Source organism: Syngnathoides biaculeatus, chromosome 8 (genome assembly GCF_019802595.1).
Source record: "Syngnathoides biaculeatus isolate LvHL_M chromosome 8, ASM1980259v1, whole genome shotgun sequence".
Lineage (NCBI taxonomy): Eukaryota > Metazoa > Chordata > Actinopteri > Syngnathiformes > Syngnathidae > Syngnathoides > Syngnathoides biaculeatus.
The window spans coordinates 17,034,161-17,060,289 of NC_084647.1; the positions used below are offsets into that span (position 1 = coordinate 17,034,161).

The 26,129-nt window shown below is 45.8% G+C and overlaps 1 protein-coding gene across 1 annotated transcript in view; it reads left to right on the forward strand.

Annotated features, from left to right (window-relative positions):
• Window positions 1–950: 950 nt before the first annotated feature.
• frem2b (FRAS1 related extracellular matrix 2b) overlaps window positions 951–26,129 on the forward strand; it is an 87,884-nt gene continuing 62,705 nt past the window's right edge. The window contains 2 exon segments of the mRNA XM_061827003.1: window positions 951–6,157; window positions 8,150–8,239. Of these exon segments, the coding sequence (XP_061682987.1) occupies window positions 1,132–6,157; window positions 8,150–8,239 (5,116 nt within the window). The 5' untranslated portion in view covers window positions 951–1,131.

Sequence of the window (26,129 nt, forward strand, 5' to 3'; positions counted from 1 at the left end):
CACCACTTTGGGTCTATCTGTGCACAGACCTGATAAATACACATTTTTAAAATATTTGTGTCAGCTCTTACTTGTTTTAAGACATTAAAATATAATTTCTCTGTTCTCGTAGCTGATAATGTTCATCAAGATAAATGATATATTCCTGATTAGAACTCACTGAAATGACTTTAACCACTTCTTATACTAATTTAGATTTAAAGAAATGAAAACCAACTCACATTGTTGAGCGTCAGTTTAGGTAAAAGTCAAATCTTATACTCTTATCGGTCGTACATTTTGCCTAAATTTAGTGATAAATTCCTCAATGAATTACTTTGTTCTCGTTTTGATTAAAGTGTGTGTTTTATGCTTATGTGCACTTTAAACCCTATCAGTCAGAATTGCAATATAACAAGACAGTTACCAATCTTATTTCTTGTTGTATTTTCTTATTTAGGGTTGAAAAAGAAAGAAAAACAAACGAGAACCACAACAGAGTCAGATGGTGGAAATGGAGATTGTTTTGCTCCAGTTTTTCAAGCGTACGCCAGGAGATTTTTCAGATGGCGAATGGATCTGGATGTGTCATTTGCCTTTTACCCCCCACTTTGGTCCTCTCTTTTCTTTTCTTTTTTCCCACACTGTGGGGTGATGCAAAGGTGATGCATTGGTAAAGTGCAGCGGTGAACAGCTCTTGCCAAAAGAGGGAGACAAAGCTTTCTACTTGCAGACATTTTCCTCCCCGCACATCTTTGCCGGGTCTTGAAGGCAAATGCGTGATTGTAAATGGAATATTGTTTAAATAATAATAATTAAAAAAAAAATAAAGATACACATTAGATTGTAGATGTCACCAAATTAACGCTTCAGACGAAGTGACGAGTTTGAATCCCGTCTCCGAGCAGTCAGATTGCCTCTGTGACGGTGGCCAATGGGCTGCGAGGGGGGCGCGGCCGCCCTCCGCTCCTTCCAAGAGCTGCGAGCGAGCATGAAGTTTGGCTCGCCAGTGCACAGCCGCTGCGGGAGAATGGTGCACCTTGGCGGCGGCGGCTGCGCAACGCCGTGTGGCTTTTCAACTTAGTTGTGTGCCTGCGTGCATGCGTGCGTGTGCGTAAAGTTCTCCAGCGTCTCTCCTGTGTGCGGCTCCAAATGGCTGGAAACTCTCCTCGTGGGCAAGCGCACGCGTCCGGCGCCGCTTTTCTGGCTTTTCTGGCGTTGGCGGTCCTCCTCGCAACAACGGGTGACGCGCAGTTTCGGAACCAGCACGGACTGTCCTACGCGCTGAGGTCCGAGTTGTCCGAGGACACAGTGCTTGTGGCCAACAACGGCATCCGGGTGCCTTTGGGGAGGTCAGTCTATGTAGATCCCATCAACGACTTGGTGATTCAAGTTCAACCCGGCGACAGGTGCAGCATCACCGTCCTAGACAATGACCCTCTGTCCCAGAGGCCCGGGGCCCTAACCCCGAAAAAGTTCCCTTGTGAATTTGGCCCCAACGATGTGAAGTATTCCCACTTTGGCTCCCGGAGTCCAGCCAGGGACCGGGTGAGACTCCAGCTTCGGTACGACACGCAGACTGACACCATTGTGATCCCTTTCATGATGGAGGTGGAGGTGGTCTTCACACAGCTGGAGGTGCTGACCAAAAACATGCCAATCACCGTGGAGAAGCTGCTGGGCACCAGCAACCCCATCGACAGACGTGTTTTGGAATTTACGTTCGACAGACAGGCCCAGCGGTGCAGGATCACCCCTCTGTCCAATGGCGGCTCGCTGCCCAAGTACGGAAGCCTGGCGGACGACAGCAGCCTGGCGACCGGAATGACCGAGTGTGACGAATTCATCAGGATGAACCTCCGCTATCGGCACACATTTGCTTTGAAGTCGCCGAGCAGAGATTACATCCCCATGGTGGTGGAGCTGCATGACAAGGAGGGCAACCTACTCAAGCAGGAGTTCTTTCAAATCTTGGTGAGGATTAAAGAGGGCGAAGAGAACACGCCGCCCAAGCCCAGCTTTCTGGCTATGATGATGATGGAAGTGGACCAGTTCGTCATGACGGCCCTGACTGGAGACATGCTGGCTGCTGAGGACGCCGAATCGGACCCCGATGAGTTAATATTCAACATCACGTCGCCCTTGTCCTACGAGGAGGGTTACATTGTGAGCACGGATGACAGGAATCTACCTCTAACCTCCTTTTACCAGGGCGACCTGAAAGACTTTAAAATTGCCTACAAGCCCCCCGCTGTGGACTCAGAAAGTGAGCGGATTTTCCAGCTGGAGTTTGAGGTGGTGGACACCGAAGGGGCCGTGTCAGATACTTTCGCTTTCATGATTGTCGTTAAGCCCATGAACACCATGGCACCCGTGGTGACCAAAAACACCGGTCAGTTGCTATACGAGGGGCAGTCCAGGTCCTTGTCCAGCTCACAAAATCTAGAAATTAGTGACGAAGACAATCTGGACAAAGTCAAAATCACTGTGATTGATGGCCTGAAGCACGGAGACTTAAGCATCCTTGGCTCCGACAGAAAATATTTCACACCGGCTGACCTCAATGCCGGCCAAGTCTTTTATCAGCACGACGGCAGCGACACTTACAGTGATAACATTATTTTTCGAATGACGGACGGCTCGCATGAGGTGGAGTTTTTGTTCCCCATCACTGTCGTTCCCACCGACGATGAGCCGCCAATAGTCAATGCCAACACCGGTTTGGTTCTCTTCAAAAACCAAATGATGCCCATCACCTCGCTCATGCTCAGCGCAGCGGACATTGACTCAGAGGACTCCACCATCAAATTCACAATCCAGACCCCCTTTTCCACCATCGGCCAGGTGCTGCTGCGCCAGGCCGAGGCCCCGGAGGACCCTTCGACATGGAAGTTCAACACTGAGGAGGAAATGTACGAGAAGGCGGTAAATGAATGGCTGCAGCAGGATGTGACTGATGGAAAAGTGTTTTACAAGCACATCGGGCCACATAGCACCAGCACGATCATGGACCAGTTCAGGTTTCGCGTTCAAGATGACAACGACCCCCCCAATAAGTCAGATGAGAGTTCATTCCTCATCAAAATCCTCCCTGTGGATGACCTCCCACCTGAGCTGCACCCAGAGGCCACGCTACAAATGACCGTGCATGAGTATCAGCTCACGCACATGCGGAAGAAGTTTATACGCTACACGGATCTCGACTCGGAAGATCGCGACCTCCGATACACTATTGCCCAGCCGCCGACGGACACGGACGAAAACAGCCCCATTGTACTGGGAGCTCTGGTTCTGAGCGAAAACCCCAAAGTTGAAGTCACAACTTTCACTCAGGCTCAAATCAACCATCACAAAATTGCATACAAACCGCCTGATCTGGAGCTTGGAATCACCACGCACATTTTGCAGTTCAGATACACGGTGGAGGATGTTTCGGGGAATAGTGCTGAAGGCGTTTTCACGATATTCCTTAAACCCGTGGACAACAAACCGCCGCAGATTACCAACTCTGGATTTACGGTTTTGGAGCGGGGCACACATACCCTTACGAGTACTGAGCTGTACACCTCAGACTCAGACACGGACAGCAAACTGATCTCTTTTACTGTTTCTCAGCCCCCCTTGCATGGCCACATCAAGTACATGTTCACAGGCTTGACGAGAGGGAACGCTTTTAGCCTGGAGGACATTGACAATGGTCGAGTTTCTTATGTACACAACGGCGATGAATCAATTGCAGACTCAATACAATTAGACGTCAGCGATGGGGTCCACGTGGTCCCGATTAACATAAAGATCAACGTGAAGCCAATTGACGATGAGACCCCGGCCATCAGCCTCCCGGCAGGTACAATTGGCTCCTCTATTGATGTGCTGGAGAACGGCGCCACTCAAATTACCAGTAATGTCATTCAGGGGAGAGATGAGGACACGGACGACCTCCGTTTGACCTTCATTGTGGAGGACCCGCCGTCATTGGGTGAAATTTTGGTTCGAGGGGTCCCGTCATCTGTGTTCACCCAGGCTGATATCATCAACGGCCACGTGATCTACACTCACACCAGCGGTGAATTGGGTTTTACCACCAAAGAGGATATTTTCAATTTAACTCTGACAGACATGTCTGATGAGTGGACAGTGGGGGGTAATAAGATTACTGGTGTCAGAGTGCATGTAACAATTCTACCACTGGACAGTCAAGCCCCACAGGTCTTTGTGGGAAAACTATTTTCCGTCCCAGAGGGGGAGAAAAATGCTATTCAGACTCATCACATCAGTGCTGATGATATCGACACCCTCATCGAAGACCTCCTGTGCACCATCATTGTGCAGCCGACTTCGGGCTATGTGGAAAATATCTCCCCGGCCCCTGGCTCGGAAAAATCCAGGTCTGGGATGGCTGTCAGCGCCTTCACCATCAAGGACATTCAGCAGCATCACATTTACTATGTTCAAAGCATCCACCGAGGAGTGGAGCCGGTAGAGGACAGGTTTACGTTCAGATGCTCTGACGGCATCAATTTCTCAGAGAGGCACTTTTTCCCCATTTCCATCGTCCCGGCTAATGATGAAAAGCCCGAGATTTACATGAGGGAGTTTGTCGTCATGGAGGGCATGAACATAGTCATCGACACTCCCATTTTGAACGCCGCTGATTCTGACGTCCCTAATGACCAGCTCACTTTCATCATCACCAGACCCCCCGCGCATGGATTTATTCTCAATCAGCTCACCACGGGCACAGTGCCCGTCTCCAACTTCACCTTGGAGCAGATCAGCGAGGCCTCCAGCATTGTGTACGAGCACGACGACTCGGAGACCACGGAGGACAGCTTTGATGTGCTCCTCACCGACGGAAAGTTCCGCGTCCAGAAAACGGTGATCGTCATGATAATCCCCGTGGACGATGAGACGCCCAGGATGGCGGTCAACAACGGCCTCGATGTCGAAGTAGCTGACGTGAAAGTGATCAACGGTGACATTTTAAGAGCGACTGATCTGGACTCGGAGGACAGCACGCTGACCTACATCATTCGCTACACGCCCAATCAGGGTTATTTGCAGAAAATAATGTCAAACGGAATGCTCGAGAACATAACTGTGGGGATGAATTTCACCCAGGAAGATTTGGACCAGGGTTTGATAACCTACGTGCACTACGGCCAAGAGGGAGTTCGCGACCTCATCAAATTCGACGTAACTGACGGCTTCAACCCTTTAATTGACAGATATTTTTACGTTACAGTGGGTGGGATTGACATGGTTTTCCCTTACGTAGTTAGTAAAGGTGTTTCCCTGAAAGAGGGCGGCAGGGTCACTTTGACGACAGACCTGCTCAGCACCAGTGATCACAACAGCCCGGATGAGCATTTAGTTTTTACAATCACTCGAGCTCCAGTGCGAGGCCACCTGGAGTGCACAGATACGCCTGGCATGCCTATCTCGTCCTTCACGCAGCTTCAGCTGGCCGGCAACAAAGTCTACTACATCCACACAGCCGACGACGAAGTCAAAATGGACAGCTTTGAGTTTGAAGTGACCGACGGCTACAACCCCGTCTTCCGCACGTTCCGCATATCCATCACAGATGTAGACAACAAAAAGCCGGTGGTCACGGTGCACGGCCTAGTGGTGATGGAGGGCGAGAACAAACTCATCACGCCTTTCGAGCTCACGGCAGAGGACAGAGACACGGCAGAGCGACTCCTGAAGTTCACCGTCACCCAGATCCCCATTCACGGCCGCCTGCTCTTCAACGCCACCCGCCCGGTCACATCCTTCACCAAGCAGGACCTGAACGAGAACATGATCACTTACAAGCATGACGGCACCGAGAGCGCAGAGGATAGCTTTTCCTTCACCGTCACAGACGGTACCCATACTGACTTCTACGTGTTCCCCGACACTGTCTTCGAGACCCGAAAGCCCCAGGTCATGAAAATTAGCATCCTCCCTTTGGACAACGGAGTCCCCCAGATCGTGGTGAATAAGGGTGCCCCGACGTTGCGGGTATTAAACGGCGGCCACCTGGGCTTTGTGATGACCAGCAAATCCTTGAGGGCAGAAGACCGAGACAGCACACAGGGCTCTGTGTTCTTTAGGATTACCAACGCACCGAAGCATGGCTACCTGATCAACACAGGAAAAGGAAATGCCACCGTCACCACTTTCACACAAGGTAAGAGACACCTTGTTTTTGCACGTCTGTCACATTCTTTTGAAGAGACATAATATGCAACTTCACAATTTTAAAACACTTCCAAGGTGTTTTATTTAGGTCAAATATGGTTTTGTTGAAATTCGATTAAGAAGAATAAAGTCTGAGAAGGCAGTCCTGTCCCCAGCTGTTTGTTTGTAACATTTTAACGATTAACAAATGTGAACACAAGCTACGCTTTGCTCGTAATATATCAAAATTGTATCCTATCCTAATTGACATTGAGCAACAACTGTACTGAGGTGCATTACTTCTTGTGTTAAGGAAGTTTCTTGAACATTATTACAGAGGAAGAAGAAAATATTAAGAACAGTTTGTTGGGCAATTTTTCCATATTGTCCAAGACGGAGGCTTAGTCGCGGCGGGTCCTTGCTATACGATGATCCCTATGAAGTCAATCAATAACTTACACTCATGCAGTAGAAAAGTCAGAATCACTGTAAATTTTGTATGAAAATATGTTCTAAGCCTTGAATAAAACACAAGCTGAATTAAAAACAGCGGGTACATAATTAAGTGAGGGAACCCAGTTTGTGGAAACAAAAAAAGTGAGCTCTTATCAAGAAACTGAAAAAAAAAAAAAAGTCATTCATGGAGGCAGCACTTCATGCACCAGTCCATGCTGTTTGCATATTTGTCAATTAGCGTCGGGGTTTTGTGCACGTGGCGCCTGCAGCAGGAACACCACCAAATAAATACACTCCCTACTGTGTCGGCAGCTTCTCGGAGCAGTCAAGTGTGTGCCGTATGTCACTCACTCCATCGCGACTAACCTTTTGGCGTAGTCTGCGAGCGGCGTGAAAATGCCAGACTTTTGTACAGCCAAGTCACGGGGGTATAAACCTTTCGTGAAGACAGTTAATGTGTAAATTGGCTACATTGTAACATTACAACCGGGTGACATTCAGAAATGGTTTTCATTTTCAGAAATAAAATGTTCACTAGTTGTGTAATTTCACAAGTGATGGGTGGAGAGTCATTCCGGAGACCCACCAATTTGTATACAAGCAATTAAAAAGTCACTCTTCCATCATGTCCCCTTTAAAAGAAATGCATGCGCATGGCAGATTTGCTTCTAATTTAGGAGCTGAAAAATTGCTGAAGGATTTTTGTTGTTTTTGCTCAAGAGACTCGCCTATTAAGAGCGATGAAATATGCCTGCGCCTCAGGCAGCCCTGGATCTCACAGGAGAATTTCAAAGAGAGCCTAATGGATTACACTTAAGGGGAAAGTGCTGAAGGTGATTTGTACCATATTGGAGATGTATTTCGTGCGAGCAGACAGGAGGATCACAGGTGTCGCAGTAAATAACCGGCAAATATGTCAAACGGAGAGCGGAGGTCAAGGCGCACTGCTGAATTTTGCAAACTGGAAGTTGCTCTGCAAGCTGGATCCGCGCGAGCTCAGCCATGTGCAGCCACTCGCTTTTATTCACCGAGTCGCGGCGTTCCCCGAGAGGCCTGTTCAATATTTCACGAGTAAACAGACAGTAAATAACGACGCCGTCTCCTGGGCTTTTTCAAAAAACGCAGAGATGCGCTTCTCTGTTTCGATCCCTTTGAAGGGAAAACGCGAGGCCATCAAATATTGACAACGGCAATGAGCGGAAACCCCGTATTGGTACAGAGTCCGAGCTATGAAAGTGGACCGTCCGGCAAGAATGGACGCCCAGGAATAGCGCGTTATCTATTTTTAATACGATTTACGGGTCATTGTGGAGTCAAATGCATGTATGTACCACATATTTCCTGTCACTCTTTGAAATGTGTCTAAGCACACTTCAATAGCCGCCATGACCACCGGGGGGAGAAGTAGGGCGTTGCGACAAGGCAAGCGGCTTCTTCTTGTGACAGCTTGTGATAGTTTTACCCACCCTTTTATTGAGCCAATATAAAACACATTTGAATGGGCAAAAGAGAAAAGATTCATATTTCTGCACGTCTGTTTTGTTAGCGGACATCAACGACATGAACATCTGCTACGTCCTGAGGAAGGGCGACGACGCCACGAACGACCTCTTCCATTTCTCTGTCGAAGACAGCGGTAAGTGACCGTTTATGGTTAACGACCCAGGTCAAAATATTGACTGAATCGTGTTTTCATGAATGGGAAACATGCGGTAGACAACACTGACCCAGACATTTTTTTGGGTGTATCAAATGAGAAAACATCACAGAAGGGGTTGTAGTTTTTCCACCAAACTACTGTAATTTATTGAGTGCAATTGGTAACCTTGAAATGTTGAATGTCGAGACTGATGTTAACTGAAGACCCTGCGTATTTTCTTTGCCGCCTCCATGTCTATGGGTTACTGGTTAGATCCCACGTTCCATATTCATATTTTTTTATGCCTGATGACTTTACTGACACAATCGTCACCTTTTTAAAATACGCCTTGGGACCAGAAGTGGCTGGGTACTGGGACTCCGAGCTCACGAATTGAAAACTCACCGTCTGCATGAAAAGCATCCGGATGAACCTCTCGGCACTGGCGCTACGGTGGGCAGCAACATTATCCATTATCCAAGATTATGCTAATTTCCTCAACCTTTGTGGAAAACAGGAAGGGACAGCACTGCTTAAAACGAATTCCACTTTATTCTAATCAATGTCTTCATGTGAAAGCGATGCAGTTTATAGCGTGGAACGACTATTTTTGGAGGATGGACTGTAAAAATCGCTCCTTTCATCCATGCATGCTTGTCATATTTATTTCACTTCAGATTATCGGCACCACTGAGAATTTCTTAAAAGGCTAAATCTATATTGATGTGGAAATTTACTCCCCCAGCGGTCTTAATTAAAGTTAAAGTTATTTAATTTTCTTATGGCTTCAATTATGGGCTACTAAAACAACTATTATGATGTTGTATAATATTAAGATTTGCAAATGTTTTTGTAGCATAATTTCCATGCAACTTGTCAATTTTCTCCATTCAGTGTTTTCTTTTGCAACTGGACTCTCAATCATCACCGTGAAAAGCCGTTAAACTTCATCGGTGGTCTTTAGATATTGCTGACGCTGTCATGTGCCATCGGTGTGGGGGGGGACTCAAATGCAGGACTCCGAGACAAAGGCATAATGTCCATTGGGTTTTATTACAGAAGTAGTGTCCGCACACGGTAACACAGTGCAAACTCAATGAACTGGCAAATGCCCGTGACATAAACGCCAACATCCTGTAGATAGATGGTTAATTAACATGCTGAATGCACAACAGCTGTGACGAGTGCCAGATGTGGCACCGTCCAGAGCGGTGACCAAGCCACGCCCCTCCATGCAGTGCTCCAGCTACGCTCACGACAGACGCTATGGAATATGGGTAGCTTCCTTTTTTAAAGATTCATCAGGAGCTGGGTTAAAGTTTGCATTGAGGCACCTTGGCTGCGCCTTTTTCGAATTGCAACCACTTTTCCTCCGAGTCCTTTCGCGTCATCTCACTCTGAAAATGTTGATGCATGCTTTACACATGGATGGGTTGTGGGGGAAAGTAGCGCCATCTTGAAAGCACAACAGTTTTATGAGAAAATTCCGACCTTACGACGGCAGCATAACGTAAATTTGTTCATGAGTGGGAACGTGCTGTAGTCTATCAACAACAACAAAAAATGTATGAAAAAGATAGAATATAAATCAGTCAAACAGACAGTTCACAACCGAGGACCACTTGCGCGCTTTTCATCTGCATCAAGGCTGGAATGCATAATGAATCCGATATTTCATTTCTAATGTGCAGGTGCAAAGCCATGTTCAGACACACTTTATAATATTTTTAATTGAGTGTAAACATTTGCTGCGCAGATGGGAGATTTTCATCGAGACCCTTCAGCTCGATACGGCCGCGTGGGGGAAATAAGAACGTCGTGAATCCGGGAACATACATTTTTAATAACTTGGCTCTGGTGCCCGCCGCCCGCACTTTGTGTTGATTCTGCAGTCCGTGTGATTAACAGGTGGATTAGCAAAAACAGGAACACGATCGAGTTGAAGCTAATGCGTCGGGGTTGGTGATTAGCGGAAGCGGCGTGCCCGACGGCGCGTCCTTTGGCCACACAATAGCTGCACGCTAACAGGACCCCCCTCTTTCCCTCGTGCACCCCGGCTGGGCCCCATGTGTGCCCGGTCCCGTCTCAAATGACTGACATGCTAAGAATCTCGCCAATTGTTGCTGGTGGTGCCGAATAGCCAGACTTAAAAGAAAGTTTAGAATTCCTTCAGATCCCCTGATTGATTTCTCGGCATGTTCTTCTGGCACTTCTCATGCTCTCAGGTTTGCTTGGCTGCGTATTTTAATTCCACACTGGATCTCACTGAATACGCTCCCCCCCCCCACACACACACACAAATATTTCTTTTTTGCTTTGAGAGAATTATAACCAAAAGAGAATGATGAAAACTTTCATAAGTGTAAAATTGACATTATAACTGCCAAGTGTTCTGGTTTCTCCTATAGTAGGTTAATTGAAGAGTAGCGGCGAATTGTGCTTAGCTTTGACTGCAAGAGTGAAGAAATTAACTTTTAAATTGATTGACACAAAGTTTGGTTTCTGCTGACCAATTTTGAAATTAAACCTTTTCTTTCTTATCCGGCTGTTTCTGACACTAAAATTGAGCTGAAAAATGTTCAAATTTCTCAATCACATTTCCAAGTGACGATCAGACTGCCGAGTTTGCAACACAGTGATGTCAAAACTGAAAGCTAAGCAGGGCTGCAATGAGTTTTGTGATTAGTGTTGGCGTCGGATTAGCGCCACGAACGTAATTGCTTGCCAAAGTTTTCCGTGGTCGTGCGCTCGAGATGTACATTGTGAAAGTGCTTTAATCGTCAAACATTACGTTTTTTTTTTTTTAGTTTTTGTGTTGTCGTGCAATTCCAGGCGGCCATTTTCCTTGGAAATTTGAGCCGAATTTCAGTTTGCATGTGTTTGACTTTTGCGATTTCCTGTTCTTTAACTTTGGTAAGGTGTGTGAAAAACTTATTTCTAGGGGTGCAGGGCACAGAATCAATTGAAAACCAAATTTGCAGTGGCATATATAAAACGACTGCGGTGAAACAGTCGCAATCAGCTTTATGGGGGGACATAATGGTCGGCGATAGGTTCTGTGGTCTGGCCGGTCCACTCGGACTCCGCTGCAGCTTATCAGGTCATGTAGGAATTTTTTTTGTTTTTTTTTTTGGGGGGGGGGGTAATTAGATTCGCCCACGCTAGGTGACTACCCCACATCCCAAGACGTATCCTCTAGAAGGCTGTCAATTTTCATCAGAGGAAATCAGCCCCCCTCCTGCAACCCCGTCCCTCTCGCTCCTCATTCCCTTGCCCAGGTGTCTCAGTGCAGGCGCTCAACAATGTATCAGAGCGAAATGACTTTTTACGTCGGCATGACGGTTGTAATGAAGCGCGGCGGTTAGCGGCGTGCAGGGGATGCTTTCTGTCAACTGGTAATTGGTATGTATATGCCACTGGAGTTTAATTAATACATGTTTTTCTACGACAGGATTAGCAGTTACCTTCCATTTCAAGTGAAATCCTGAGCTCGAGCTGCAATTTTATAAAATGAGTTTTGCCCAGCCAGTAAGAGTTAGGAGCTTAACCGATCAGGTGACTTCACTTTGCCGCATCAACATTTCCAGTTTGAAGTCAATCAACTCTTCGATAAATTTGGGTTTTTAGAATCGTGCTTTACAACTGCCCGATTTGCAGAGGACTCGCGATTATATTCCAACCAACCGACCAGCGTGACTAGCGGATTGGTGGCAAGGAACAATAAATGGCATTCATTCATCCATCCATCCATCCATCCATTTTCTTCACCGCTTATCCTTACAAGGGTCGCGGGGAGTGCTAGGGCCTATCCCAGCTGTCAACGGGCAGGAGGCCGGGGTACACCCTGAACTGGTTGCCAGCCAATCGCAGGGCGCATTGAGACAATCAGACGCACTCACAATCACACCGACGGGGCAATTTATAGTGTCCAATTACTGTTGCATATTTTTGGAATGTGGGAAGAAACCGGAGTGCACGGAGAAAACCCACACAGGCACAGGGAGAACATGCAAACTCCACACAGGCGGGTCGGGGATTGAACCCGGGACCTCAGAACTGTGAGGCCAACGCTTTACCTGCTGATCCACCATGCCACCTTCATTCATTCAGTCAAAAAAAAACAAAACAAAAAAAAAAACCCATCAGTGACTGTTATTCTTTAATTGACATTTCACGTGCCATACATCTCTTGATAGTCGATTATGAAAAAAATCTGAACGTTTTGACGAGTCGTGTTGAAGAGTCCCAAACTACGTTCTCACCTGGCTACACGCACAGACAGACTAAAATGCAAGACTTTCAAAGAACTGGCCACTGATCTTCAAGTAAATATGTTTTTTTCCCCTCCCCCTCAAACAATTTGTGATATGTTACTTTGCAAATGAATATCACAAAATCACAGTAAACAGCGCCTCTTTAATTCAAGCCTGGAGGAATGTATGTGGCCTGCTTTTGGATTGGTTTTAGTTTCTCTGTCTCTCCCCCTCTCTCTCTCTATACATATATATAATATTTTTGGGCGCTTTGCTTCCATGCCCCCTTCCCGCACAGGTGCTCACGTTGGCCGCGGCTGTTTGTCGCTCCTGTCAAATACTGGAACGAGTCACCGCAGACAGGAATTACACGCGTGTTAATGACGACCACTGGGGGAGGTTTATTTTTCCACCTGCGACTGCACTGATCTTCTCATTAATTCCTCCGGTTTGGCAACCCTTGCCGGGTGCGTGAGCGTGCTGGCACGACGAAGGGGCGGCTGGGGCCCCGACGGGGGGTGTAGTGTTTTTGTAAAAACATCACAGCTGGATGTAGACGTGATGAAAGGCTGCTTAATGGCTATAAAAGTATCCTACTTAGGTGAAAGACTTGTGGGTTCTTGCTGCTGCTTCTCTGTAACCCGTCAGGAGGTTATGTACCACCCCCCACACACACCCCACCCCTATTGCGGGGCGTTCCGGTGATTTTTACCAGAACACACACACACACACACACACACACACACAAGAATGGACTGACCCACTAAAGTGTATTTGCAACTGCATCATCATCCGCTCTAATCCCATCAGTCATACATGACTGACAGACGTGCTTTTTATTTGGCTTGTGATGCTCGTGCAGTAAGTGCATTGCGTACGGAAATCAATCATTGGCATGGTGAGGGATTCAAGTGTGTTGTATGTTTTTTTAATTAAAAATGTTGAGAAAATGTAAAATTAATCATTTGGGTTCTTCAAATTCTCCTTAATAGTGTATATTAGTTTGTATATAGAATGGAATATGCAGGTTCATATAGAGTATATATATATATATATATATATATATATATATATACATATGTGTGTGTGTCACGTACCAACGGTGCACGGGCGGACCCAAATGCAGGACTCCAAGACGAGAACATGATGTTCAGTGGATTTTATTATAAACGAAAGTTGTGCACAGCAACAACCTGGATGTGGGAAAGCATATTCAATGAACTGACAAGTGCCAGTGGGAAAACCCCAATTTAAATACATGGTCTAATCACAGTGCCTCATGTGAAGCGGCTGTGACTGGCGACAGGTGTCAGAGATGAAACCGCTCGGAGCGGTGGCCAGGCCACACCCCTCTTGGCTGTGGTCCAGCCTTGCTCATGAAATATATGGCTGTTGTGTTTTATTTCATAAGGATATTTCAATATATATTCAGCAAGTTTTACCTTTTGTTCTTTCTATTTTTTGAATTATCTCAAAAAAGACAAAAATATGTACAACAAGGGCAGCATGGTGCATCAGCTGGAAAGTGTTGGCGTCACAGTTCTGAGGTCCCGGGTTCAATCCCTGACGCTCCTGCGTGGAGTTTGCATGTGTTCCCCGTGCCTGCGTGGGTTTTCTCCGGGCACTCCAGTTTCCTCCCACATCCCAATAACGTGCAACATTAATTGAACACTCTAAATTGGCCGTAGGTGTGATTATTTCTCTATGTGCCCTGCAATTGGCTGGCGACCAGCTCAGGGTGTACCCCGCCTCCTGCCCATTGACAGCTGGGATAGGCTCCAGCACTCCCCGTTACCCTCGTGAGGATAAACAGCGAAGAAAATGGATGGATGTACAACAATTTTTATTGTCATCTGCAATTTCTGCATTATTTTAAACATATATTTTACTATCAAATATTTTGAAAAAAAATAAGCTTTATACATATATATATATATACATATTCTTCTTCTTCTTTCTTCTTCTTTTTCTTTGAATATAATATAACTCACACAATATCGGTCCTTGGCGTGCGCAGGTGTACCTAATAAAGTGCCCCCCCCAAACCCGAGCTTTCAATCCCCCGAAGTGTTCCCGGGCGCAGTAAAAAAAAAAATGTCCCGTGTGAATTTTAACATTGTGTAAATGCTTGCGACGCCCTGTGGCCCACTTAAATCCCCCTCCCGTCAACCCCCCCCCTCAGGTTAGAGGGGATTATCTGCCTCTCCTCAGCGTGCCGGATCACAGCAGCGTTATGGGTGGGCAGGAATTTACATGTATACGCGTAAAGCCATAGACTTTATGCGCGGTATTATAGCACCTTCGCAGCGTCAGTCGGTGATGATTCTGCATTTTCTTTGTGCTTCTCTATGCTATTATTAATTAAATTCATATCTTGCTGTGTGTGACATTCGTCCGTCCTTGGCGACAATGACGGGAATTATACAGGTGTGGGTGGTTTGGGGGATGTCGCAAAGATGGGGAAAATGACATGGCTGCGGCACCTTTTTCAGTGTTTGGTTGTAAAACATCTGTGAGATGATTACAGAGCTAATCCTGTGCGACAGCTGCTTTTCTTATGAGAAAGAAAGGATGACAAGCTTGTTAGTTTTGGAGGACAAACACCCCATGCTGCGTATTGCTCAAGTAGAGTTTCATACTTTGCTTTAGTGATGGGTATTCCGTGCCGTTTTAGAGAACGGACTCTTTTTGGATCGGGTCACGAATGCAGAGCTGCTGCTGCTGCTGCTGCCGCTTCTTACAGCAGCAAACCTCATTTGTGGTCTCAGCAGCTTTTCAGTGGCTTTCACGAACGATGAACGCTTGTTAGCGAGTTCATTTTTATTGCGCCTCTGATGCGCTCGTGATTTGCGGGCCGCCAAAGAAGCTGCTCAGCGGCGTGAGCGTGAAAAATGGATCAACGCCTAACAGACTCCGCACAATGTCATTTCCCTGAGTTTAAGGTGAAGCCAACCCCTTTGTTTATGATACCTCACAAGCAAAAACCGCAACACACACACAAACACACACACACACACACAAAAACACACACACACTAGTGAATAATCACATCTCGGCCGAGATTCCTCAATTATGGATTAACTATTTTCATTGCGGCTCCATTACACGTTTCAATTTCACGTTATAGCCGATGTCTGCTAGTCTTATGATTGCTCTTCTCTCTTATGAATGCGGAATACATTTCATTCATTTTATGGCCCCAAAACTTTTATGTATCACTGCCAAATCACAATATACACTGCACAGTAAAATGAACCAAACGATACGGAGAGCTATTCATTTCACAATGTTTTTTTTTATAATTATTGTTATCGTTGCACTGGTGTAGGACTGCACTGTATCATACCGACAGGTGTTTTTTCCCTTTTGTAGTTCTACCCCACCGCAAAAGGGAAAACAGCAATTATAAGGCTGCTTTATGATCTTTAAAAAAGAAAAAAAAGCCATCTTTTTACATAAAGTGCAACCTCTAAAAGTCGAACGCCCCAATTCAGTATTCTCGTGGCGTTTTTCAGGACAATTATGCCTGTAAAGTTCCGACTGCTGTCGTACGTTACGGCACAGGGGATGTCAGAATTTCGCGTCGGCAAGCTTCAAACGATTTGTTGACGTTTGTTCTTCCTTTCACAAAAACTGCCGTTCGTAAAGTGTGTCAACTGAGGTTTGATGCAGTCTTGCCGTATTTAGGAACGTTTCCCACCCGTTATAGCATGTATTATTCTTTAAAAAAAAAAAATCAACCATAACAATCGACGAATCTTGCAACTTTTTACATCAATTTTCACATTTTCAGTCTGCAGGTTCTCCTGCTGAGTTGAGTCTCAGACGCTCCAAAACTCTCCGATAATGCCATTAAATCATATATTTCATCGCCTTTAAAAAAAAAAAAAACACTATATTATCACTACAGGTGTTATAAAAGTTGACAAATGTCATGTCGTTATTCAAGCCACTTATCCTCACAAGGGTTCCAGGAAAGCTGGAGCCTATCCTAGCTGGCTTTGAGCGAAAGGCAGACTACACCCTGCATTTGTCACCAGTCAGTTGCAGGGCAGATATCGACCCCATCACTGAGCGGGAATCGATCCCAAGCTGCCCGCACCAAAAGCAGACACGTGTACCACTACACTAAATACAAATTAAAATATGTAGTTGTTTGGTTGGATGAACTGAGTAGCCCTCACCTCGTTGCAGCACGCCTACTCCATGCTCACAAGAGTTTTTCTCGATTATTGTGAAGTTGGAAACTTCTAGCGACTTTTACGATAGTTAAATTTGACTTCCTTTGCTTCATTAATTCATTCAAGACTAACTTGTCCATTGGTGTGAACGCGGGTGTGAAAGCTTGTTTGTCTGTATCTGCCCTGTGATCGGTTGGCAAGCAGTCCACGGTGTGCTCTGCCTCTCGCCCAAAGTCAGCCGGGATCACTTCCAGCTTACCGGTGACCCTGATTTCAATAAGTGCTTTCGAAATTGGATGGAAACGGTTCACCGTTTTTGTGTCTGACTTGTAAATGTCATTATTGACTGCGTAACGGAGGTAGGTTTACATTTCCATCATTTTTCATGGGAAACTTTAAAAAAAAACAAAAAATCTGAGGTCGACCAGCATGTTGGACTTTCATCGTACCTTATTGTCTTCGTCTAATTAAATACTGCAGGTACCAATGGGCCTTGCTCTTAGCATTAATTGTAACACCCCCAAAAGGATTCTCGGGCCCTTTTGAACTAACATGCCCTCGGTTTCACCAGCAGGGGAAATCTTGCCTGCCTCCGTCTTGAACTCACAAAAGCGAACGTGCCGCAATTTGAGTCCTTCAGGCCCGGGCTTGTTCCCTGGATGATGGTGATGATGATGATAATGATGATGATGATGATGCGTGTCGTCATTCCCGCCTTAGGATATCGCTCGAGCAGAACTGAGGAGAACGTCAAGCGCCTACTTTGGAGAAAATTCCTGTTCTTTGGGAGAAAAGCTAAGACGGATAGGGAGGGCGTGAGGTGGTGGAGGGGGGGGGGTCTATCTGCTTCAAGGACAGCCAGGAGTCTTCTTTCTTTCCGTCTCTCTATCTACCATGGCAACAGGATGCCATCAGACCACTTTAAACGTGTTCAGGCAAACCAGAATGTTAAAAACAATGGAATAGTCCAGGAATGCTCAAAAGTGCTGCACTGGAGTCTTGGGCCACCACTGACTTTTATCGTTTTCATGAGACTTTTCACAGATTTCAGAGACTTCTGCATCTTTTGGTAAAGAAGTGGTGTCACGGACGATCTTATTAAAATGTGGTGAGGATCTGGTAAAAGGTGCAGGGACAAGTTTTTTTTTTCACTCCTTTCATACTGCCTTCTGCCAAATTGTCGTTTACTGTAGAGTGGAGTTTTGTTCACCGGTGACTTTCAGACTGTACTTGCCAAATGAGGTCATTGCGGCTTCTCGCATTCAGATAATTGAATGTTTCTCGATGGTAGTGCCGGCATCCGAAAAGGTACGGCCAGTGAGTCCCAGCTGCTATCCTTCTTCGCTTCCAATACTAATTTGCGGATCAGATTCTACCTTATACATCGGACAGCGAGCTGGAAAAAAAGTGGCCGCAGTTATTCGCCCGTATGCACCGAAGCAGTTGATTGCCAAAGTATGCGTCAGGTCTTGCAGCTTCTCGCTTTCAGATAATTAAATGTGCGGCAGCGCCCTAATGAGTCGAAATTGCTTTCAACACAAAAATACACCAAACCAGATGTCTGTCATAGTACCGAGACTGTGACCCGTGGCAGGCATTGCAAAACAAAGAAAGAGAAGAAGCTAAGCTAGGCTAACTGCTCATCTGGTGACTGAACTGGGTTTGCAAACTGTTCTTCCAGATGTTAGCGTTTTACAAACACTCAACACAACCAGTTTCTCTTCGGCTCGTGTCGGGCACAATGGAGCTCCTTGATTGGCTACGCTTCTGCTTCACGTTACATTTACGGAGTACATGACACGGCTCAGTTCATTTCAGAAACCTCCGTTAAGCAGGCCCTTGCCGACTTTGGACGAATAGCCTGAGTACCTGAATGTGTCTACTTTGCTTTAAACGCCTCGGGCGAAAGGGAACACAATGTCACCAACGGAAATGTCAAAATCCCCTGACTCATAATGTCACCGCCTATCTCCTCGGTTTTCTGCACAGTAGATCTCATCTCCAGAAATTGTTCCAGCTCCACATCTTTGACAAATAATTCACACCTCTCTTGGGAACATTAATTAGTGTCTTGTTGAGAAATGTGATATTCCCCTGAAATAACAGCAGGGAATCAGAGTGTGACTTGACTGCATCTGTCTTTGCCCAGACGTCTGTCTCTTTGCGGCTTTTTGTTTCAATTTGCTGGAAAAACTCCTCTGAGGTTGAACTGAAGCCCTAAACCCGCCTCATGCCTGCTTGTCGAAACTCTTGACAACTGCGATGACGCCGCTTTCCCGAGGGAGACCGTGTATCGCCAACAATCTTGGAATGTTTGATATCTGCTCGGCAATATTTTCTGTAAAGGAGCCAACCAACAGTCTACATGTTACAGTTATTAGTATTCATTGTAGACACATTAGCTGTTACATCACTGTTGCATATCATTTCATAGTAGTATTATTACCATCTGTAGCTCTGCACGGCGAGTGAGTGGTTGGCACTTCTCCCTCACAGTTCTATGGTTTGGATTTTGAATCTGAGCTCAGCTCTCCTGTGTTAAGTACTCTTTAGGTACCCTTCAATTGGTTGGCAACCAATACAAGGGGTACCCCATCGTTCATGCTAAGTTCTAGTAGGCCCCACATTTTTGAAGACCTTTAATGGGAATAAGCTCTATAAAAATTGTATGGATGGTGTTTGTTGAACTGAAATGGTCTATCCACTGTCTTGGTACCTTTGTGTCTGAAGCCAAATAGGTGAGGCAGAAGGCCACCCCAGGTCCTTACGCATGTGACACTGTGTATCTAGACGCAATGCTAAAGATCTGGTACATAGAAAGCTACTTTCAGTGCTTTAAGGTTGGATTACCATTACGTGTTCATCGAGTATCGAGTAGTTTACAATCAAAATTTAAGCCACCAGACGTTACTTATGACCTAGGACCACAACCCCCCCCAAAGTTCGCTTGGTGGCTTAAATTTTTCATCCTAAACATTTAAACAAAAATTTCAAGGGAAATCAGTGGACAAAAAAAAAGTGGGATGCAAATATATCCATCCATTTTCTTCACTGCTTATCCTCACGAGGGTCACCGGGAGTGCCTATCCCAGCTGTCAACGGGCAGGAGGCGGGGTACACCCTGAACTGGTCGCCAGCCAATCGCAGGGCACATCGAGACAAACAGCTGCATTCACAATCACACCTCGGGACAATTTAGGGTGTCCAATTAATGTCGCTTGTTTTTTTTTTTTTTTGATGTGGGAGGAAACCAGAGTGCCTGGAGAAAACCCACGCAGGCATGGGGAGAACATGCAAACTCCACATAGGCGGGTCCGGGCTTGAACCTGGGACCCCAGAACTGTAAGCCCAACGCTCTACCAGCTGATTCCACCGTGCCTGCAAATATATTGATATGAAATTTTGGGACACACTTTTGAATACAAAATACTATGGCCAAACATTTTGGGCAAAATAAATCATAATTGTGAGCACCTGTTTTTGGACGTATATTGTTCACGTTACATTTTGGACACAAGATTCGAGTAGACGGTTTTTGGCAAAGAAAATCGTGGATCCAAAATTGCGGACAAATTTTTGGTCAAACTTCTGGAGACCAAATTTTAAATATCCTCACAATAAAATGCAAGATTTAGACTCAGACTTTCAATAACTTTGACAAAGTCTTGCTGATCCCAATGTGACAAATAACATAACCAAATAGATGAAAATGAATAGACGAACGCAGATGACCTCATACTTTCTAAACATCCAGCGTGTATGGATCGTGAGGCCAGCTGCCAGATCCGGACCGGGTGCTTGCGCCGCTTGCGCTCAGCCTGATCTTTAATGAAAAGCGCCTCTGATTTCACGCTGTGCTCTCCTTTGATTAGAAGTGCGATGACGTAAGGCAGGAAATGCTTGGAATCGAAACGTGTGGGATTTTCACTAAGCCGTGTAAAATGTAGCTCACCAAAGGGGGGGGAAATGTTACACAGCGGGAAGTAAAGTGTTGGCGCAAGCCCGAACCCGATAGGATCCGGCGCATCCTCGCGTCAGGGCCACTCATATCTCATAAAAGGTGTTGATGAAACCCTTTGAGGGATCCTGCTGCAGACCTCCTCCTCCTCCTCATCTATCAGCGCAGCCAATGGGAAGCCGCCTCTTTCTCGCAGAGACGCGGGAGGTGAAGGCAGTCAGAGGAGATGAAAGATAGACATGCTTGGTTGCTTGTGGTTTTTCCATGCGTGGAGCCGTTTCCTGTCACCTGCCGGGACGGCTCCGGCGCGCTGATGGAGGATCAGACGGGTAGCGCAGGCCTGCGGGGGATCCTCATCCGCATCTGGATGCGTTTGATGGCTCGCTTGCGCTGCGTTCATTACCTGTAAAGGAGTAGGAAAAAATATATATATAAAAAAGGGGAGGGTGGGTAGGTGGGGGGCTGTGGGGCTTGTTCGTGCGTCCCACTTCTCGTCACATCTAAAAATATGCGACAGCCTCGAAACCCTTTGGATATTCGAGCCGCCAAACGTTAACGCGGGGTAAAGATTAAAAATATTTTTAAAAAGCTGTTTTGTTGTCGCACTCTGCCGACGAGCTCGCTCGTCTGATGACAAGCAGAGCACCAGCGATTGGGGAGTCATGTTTTGTCTGGAAGTGCAGACGGTGCCCTATAAATAATAACTTAATTATTTTTTTAAAGAACAGATGGCAGCAAAGGTCTCAGTAAAATTCCCGCGTTAACCTGCACGGCAGGTTCGGTTTCCCAAATACGAAGCCCGAGACTTTTAATGAGATTCATCAATTCATGCGCTCAGATGGCTCGGAAAAAAAAAAAAAAAGATTACGACAAGCACACAATGAGTCTGCTGCGGATCTCAAACCAAGGTTGAACTCTTAACAACAGTAAAGCAACTTGGGCTTTGTCTTAAATCGATCTATCTATCTATCTATCTATCTATCTATCTATCTATCTATCTATCTATCTATCTATCTATCTATCTATCTATCTATCTATCTATCTATCTATCTATCTATCTATCTATCTATCTATCTATCTATCCCCACAGTGTTTGACATGCATCATTTTCAGGACTTGGCGATGAAGTGCTGCCTATGCGACTGAAATTTCTGTACAGTATAATCTACACTGTTTTTGTCTTTGTGGCGGCCCGTGTGCCGTTTGCATTTCGCACGAGCGTTTATAGTCGCGAGGTTCAACAAGGAGGCAGCCTCGAGCTTGGCCCCTAGTTGTCATGGTAACGAAAGCCCCCGTGCTCGGTATTGGCCCCGCAGTGGATGGGGCGGGGGGTGGGGGTGGGGACTGGTGGCTTATTTGCTTGAAACAGGATCACCGCCCTAACGACTCACAGGACAAATTTAACGTCAGCTCAGTGTTATATTTTTTCATTGAAATAATGACATGCGGGGAACGGTGATTCAGTGGGTAAAGCGTTGGACTCACAGTTCTGAGGACCCAGGTACGATCGCGGCGCCCCCCCCCCTCCCCCCCCGTGTGGAGTTTGCATGTTCTCCCCGTGCCTGCGTGGGTTTTCTCCAGGCACTCCGGTTTCCTCCAGGATCCCAAACCATGCAACATTATTGGACACTCTAAATTGCCCATAGGTGTGATTGTGAGTGCGACTGTTTGTCTCCATGTGCCCTGCGATTGGCTGGCAACCAATTCAGGGTGTACCCTGCCTCCTGCCTGTTGACAGCTGGGCTCCAGCACTCCCCGCGACCCTTGTGAGGATAAGCAGCAAAGAAAATGGATGGATGGATGGATGGATAATGAAATGCATTTGAGCCAATTGACACCAAGCCATTGTTTGAAGTTGAAAAAAAAAATCTGAATTCAAATCAAGCCTTTAAAACTGCAAACAGGAAGTTAGACATGAACAAACCAAGGTGAAAACATAACCTCCTCAATAGAGGTAAGGGAAAAAAAAGTCTAGAGTCCATTTCCACCCCATCGCCCTCCCCGAAACCCCCCCACCCCACCCCCACCCCCAGGAAGAATCTCTCGCAGCCTGTAATCAACTCAACCATGCCTGGGCTTATCCAGCTTTTCAGTGTCAGGAGTTAAAAATTAGCCAGTTAAGAGGCAATTGCGCTATAAAACTATGCTTAAAAATGAAAAAAAAAAAAAAGTAATTTCAATAAGGAATACATTACCTAATGGAAGAAAAACTGTCAACCAATGAAACGGGAAAATTTGACTTGGCAAGATAACTAGTATTTACACTACCTATTGAATGTTTGGAGAATTATTGCCCTGTATTTCCATTTAAAACGAAATATCAGTCATGTGTTTTAATGTCTTTTTGAGGAGAACTATCTTGGAAAGGAAAAGAACCAACATTAATCTTGGTTTGACTTTAGGTTTTACAGTGTGGGAAGCAAAAAAACAAATTTTTAAATCACATGTGCAGCAGGTCTGTGTCAACAAGGCACTTGTATTTGTCTCCTTGACTCTCCGAATCGTCACCTGAAGCCGTTGTAATGTGCGCATAATTGTTGCGGAATACTAACGAGGTTATCAGTAGCCAATGAGCCGTGGGCGAGAAGGTTCTGTTCGAGCCCGAGTCGCCCTTCAGGTGGTAGGTGAGCGCTTTTCTTTTGCACTTACGCCTCAAAGAGGGGAAGGGGCACCCGGTCCAATTTCACAGATAAACACGGAATGCCGCAAAACCGCTGCACGCCTCTCACGTTCAGCTCCGCTTCCGCGTCGAGCTTTTTTGTTCTCGCAAAAAATCCCATCGGCACTTTTTCAGTGTGAGGCTGATCTCATTCAGTCCTCTGGGATTCCTTTTTTTCTGTATTATATTATATGGGCGCACACTGTGCAGCGTGATCTCTGAATAGCTTCGCAAAGCAGCTTTTCGGAACACTTGAAACTTGTATAAATGCAAGTGATTATCCGACACGTATTTGTTGACGTTAATCGTTCTGCCCTTTGAACCGCCTTGAATCGGCGTGCCGTATTCACAGAGAGATCACGAACGAGCGAACAAGCTCAACGGGCTTTACATGTTGCTGCTATTTGGAGGGGAGACACATTATCACTAATTCTATGTTTGCAAGAATGTGGTGGAGAGTCAGGTTCAAGTCAGGTTAAAGTTCAGGTTTAGGATTAGAGGTAGTGCTTCGGGTTAGCGTTCGTGTTAGTGTTAGATTTTCCGTTATTGCAAAAATATCTTTGGGGCTGGATCAGGAGTTGTGGACTCTAATCATGTGGACTTTAACTAAGCTGAAGTTAATGCCGATGTTTGGGTTCAGGTTTTTATTCGTACAGGGGCACGGTGGACGACTGGTTGGTTCATCAGCCTCACAGTTCTGAGGACCGGGGTTCAAATGGCCGCAGTCCAGTTTCCTCCCGCATCCCCAAAACATGCATTCATTGGTTGTTTGTCTCTATGTGCTCTGTGATTGGCCGGGCAACCAGTTGAGGGTGTACCCCGCCTCCTGCCCAAAGATAGCTGGAATAGGCTCCAGCACTCTCTCGATCCTTGTGAGGATAAGCAGCTAAGATAATGGAAGGATGGTTATTAATTCATTCGTATATTCCAAGCTGGAGTTTGCTCTACCGCACACGTTAATCTTCAGTCACATGTCACAATAAGCAGACAAAAATGCCTCCAAATCCTTTGGAGACATCCTTTCCTTCTGGTTTTAATGAATGCAAGGCGGCGAGCTTATCTTCAGCATGCAGCTTTGTGTTCCAATCGAAGGCCCCCTTTCAGCGTCCGCAAACAATGAAGCGTCGGGAGTCGTTTAACACCGCGTTACCTTTTTTCGGGCGGCGATTGTCACTCGTGCGGCGTCCTCTCCGCAATTTGCAAGTTGCGGCGGCCAAAATGTAAGCCGAAACGTTGCACGTTAAAAGCGCGGGAGGGGAGGCCGGATGAGAGAGCGCCTCTTATTAGTATGGCGCTGAGGAGACTCCGGGCCCGCGGCGCACTTTTATATGCAACGGCTTCACATTGCCGCTTTCGGCAAACAGTCTGCCATTATTTGCTCTGACAAGAGAGCAAATATGGTTTGCTCGGGAGGGTCAAGGAAAAGCGCCACCCCCCCCCCCCCCACACCACCACCACCACCGTCTCGTTCAAGTTCACAAAGCTCCCTCCTTATGCTGTATCACCCCCCCCTCCCCACTACCACTTGTACATCCTTGTTATTGCTCTTCTATTCACACACCAGCGCTATAGAGTGGGAGTCCATTCATGCATATGCAGTCACAGTGCAAGCAGTATTTATTTATTCATTTGTCTACAAGAACTCATTAGCGAAATTAGAAAGTGACTTCTTTTGTCTTTGCAAAATATAAATAAAATAAGTACTAGTAGCATGGAATACAGTATATGCATTCTACCGCACACATTTACGATGTAAACGAATCCTCAGATTTGTATTTTTTTTTTTTTTGGGTGGGGGGGTAATTGACCTAGCCTTCTTGTAGATAGCGAAAAACACACAAATATGTCAGTATATGGAAACAAACATTTCCACAACCGGGCCATTTTCTATTTTCATGGTTCAATGGACCTTTTCGATGGCCACCTTAAGCTCCGCCCCCTTAGCCACATCCCACAAGCTTACAAAATGTGATTGAACAAAACTTGTTTGAACTCGATTCTATATCTCTTATTCCAGATAATATTGGGGGATGTTTTTTTTTTTTAACGAATGCATCAGACTTGTCCAAGAGAGTTCTACACAGAGGTCTTAACTATTTCACGCAAGGGTATGTAGACTGAATTAAGATTTTGGACGGAGCAGGACGCAATGTCAGAGTTACAGCGAAATGTTGGCGATCCATGCAAAATAAGTTTGATGCCACACAAACTTCATATTGAAATCCAACTGGATAAAATTGTGGAATCGTACTGCTCATGCAAAGCAGGGTGAGTACTTTTTACTTGGAAAGATCACAAATAATATTGTAATCTTTATAAGTGAGTGGGTGTATTCATTTGACTTGGCTCATAACGGAACCCAGTGCTCTGTGTTAAAAGTCCGATGGGATACAAATAGGCGCATAGACATTTCTCTTGCATGACGTGGCGCATTTACGTATCACTAACCCGACTCTTTGGCATAAAACGTGACACACATCATTCAGAAGGTCAGTGATACACTAACAAAGTGAAAGTTGTTCTCCTGCAATGTATAAAGAAGCACTGATAATAAATCAATCAAACTCAGAGAAAATACTTCTCCATCACTTACCTTTGAACATGCAGCCTTGTGTTTGTTGACATTGTCCACATTTAGTTGTAAGCGCGGATTTCCGCGAGCCCTAATCCATCGTAGACACTTCGTCAACTGTGTTTTATGCTTTGGAAAATTAATCAAGCGGGTTCCTTGTAACCTAGCGGGATATCTTTCATCAGAATTGCACGTTCCCCAAGCGCATCTGAGGACCATTTTCTCCGTAACATTAACTTTTCCAAGCGCACGCTACTGACAACC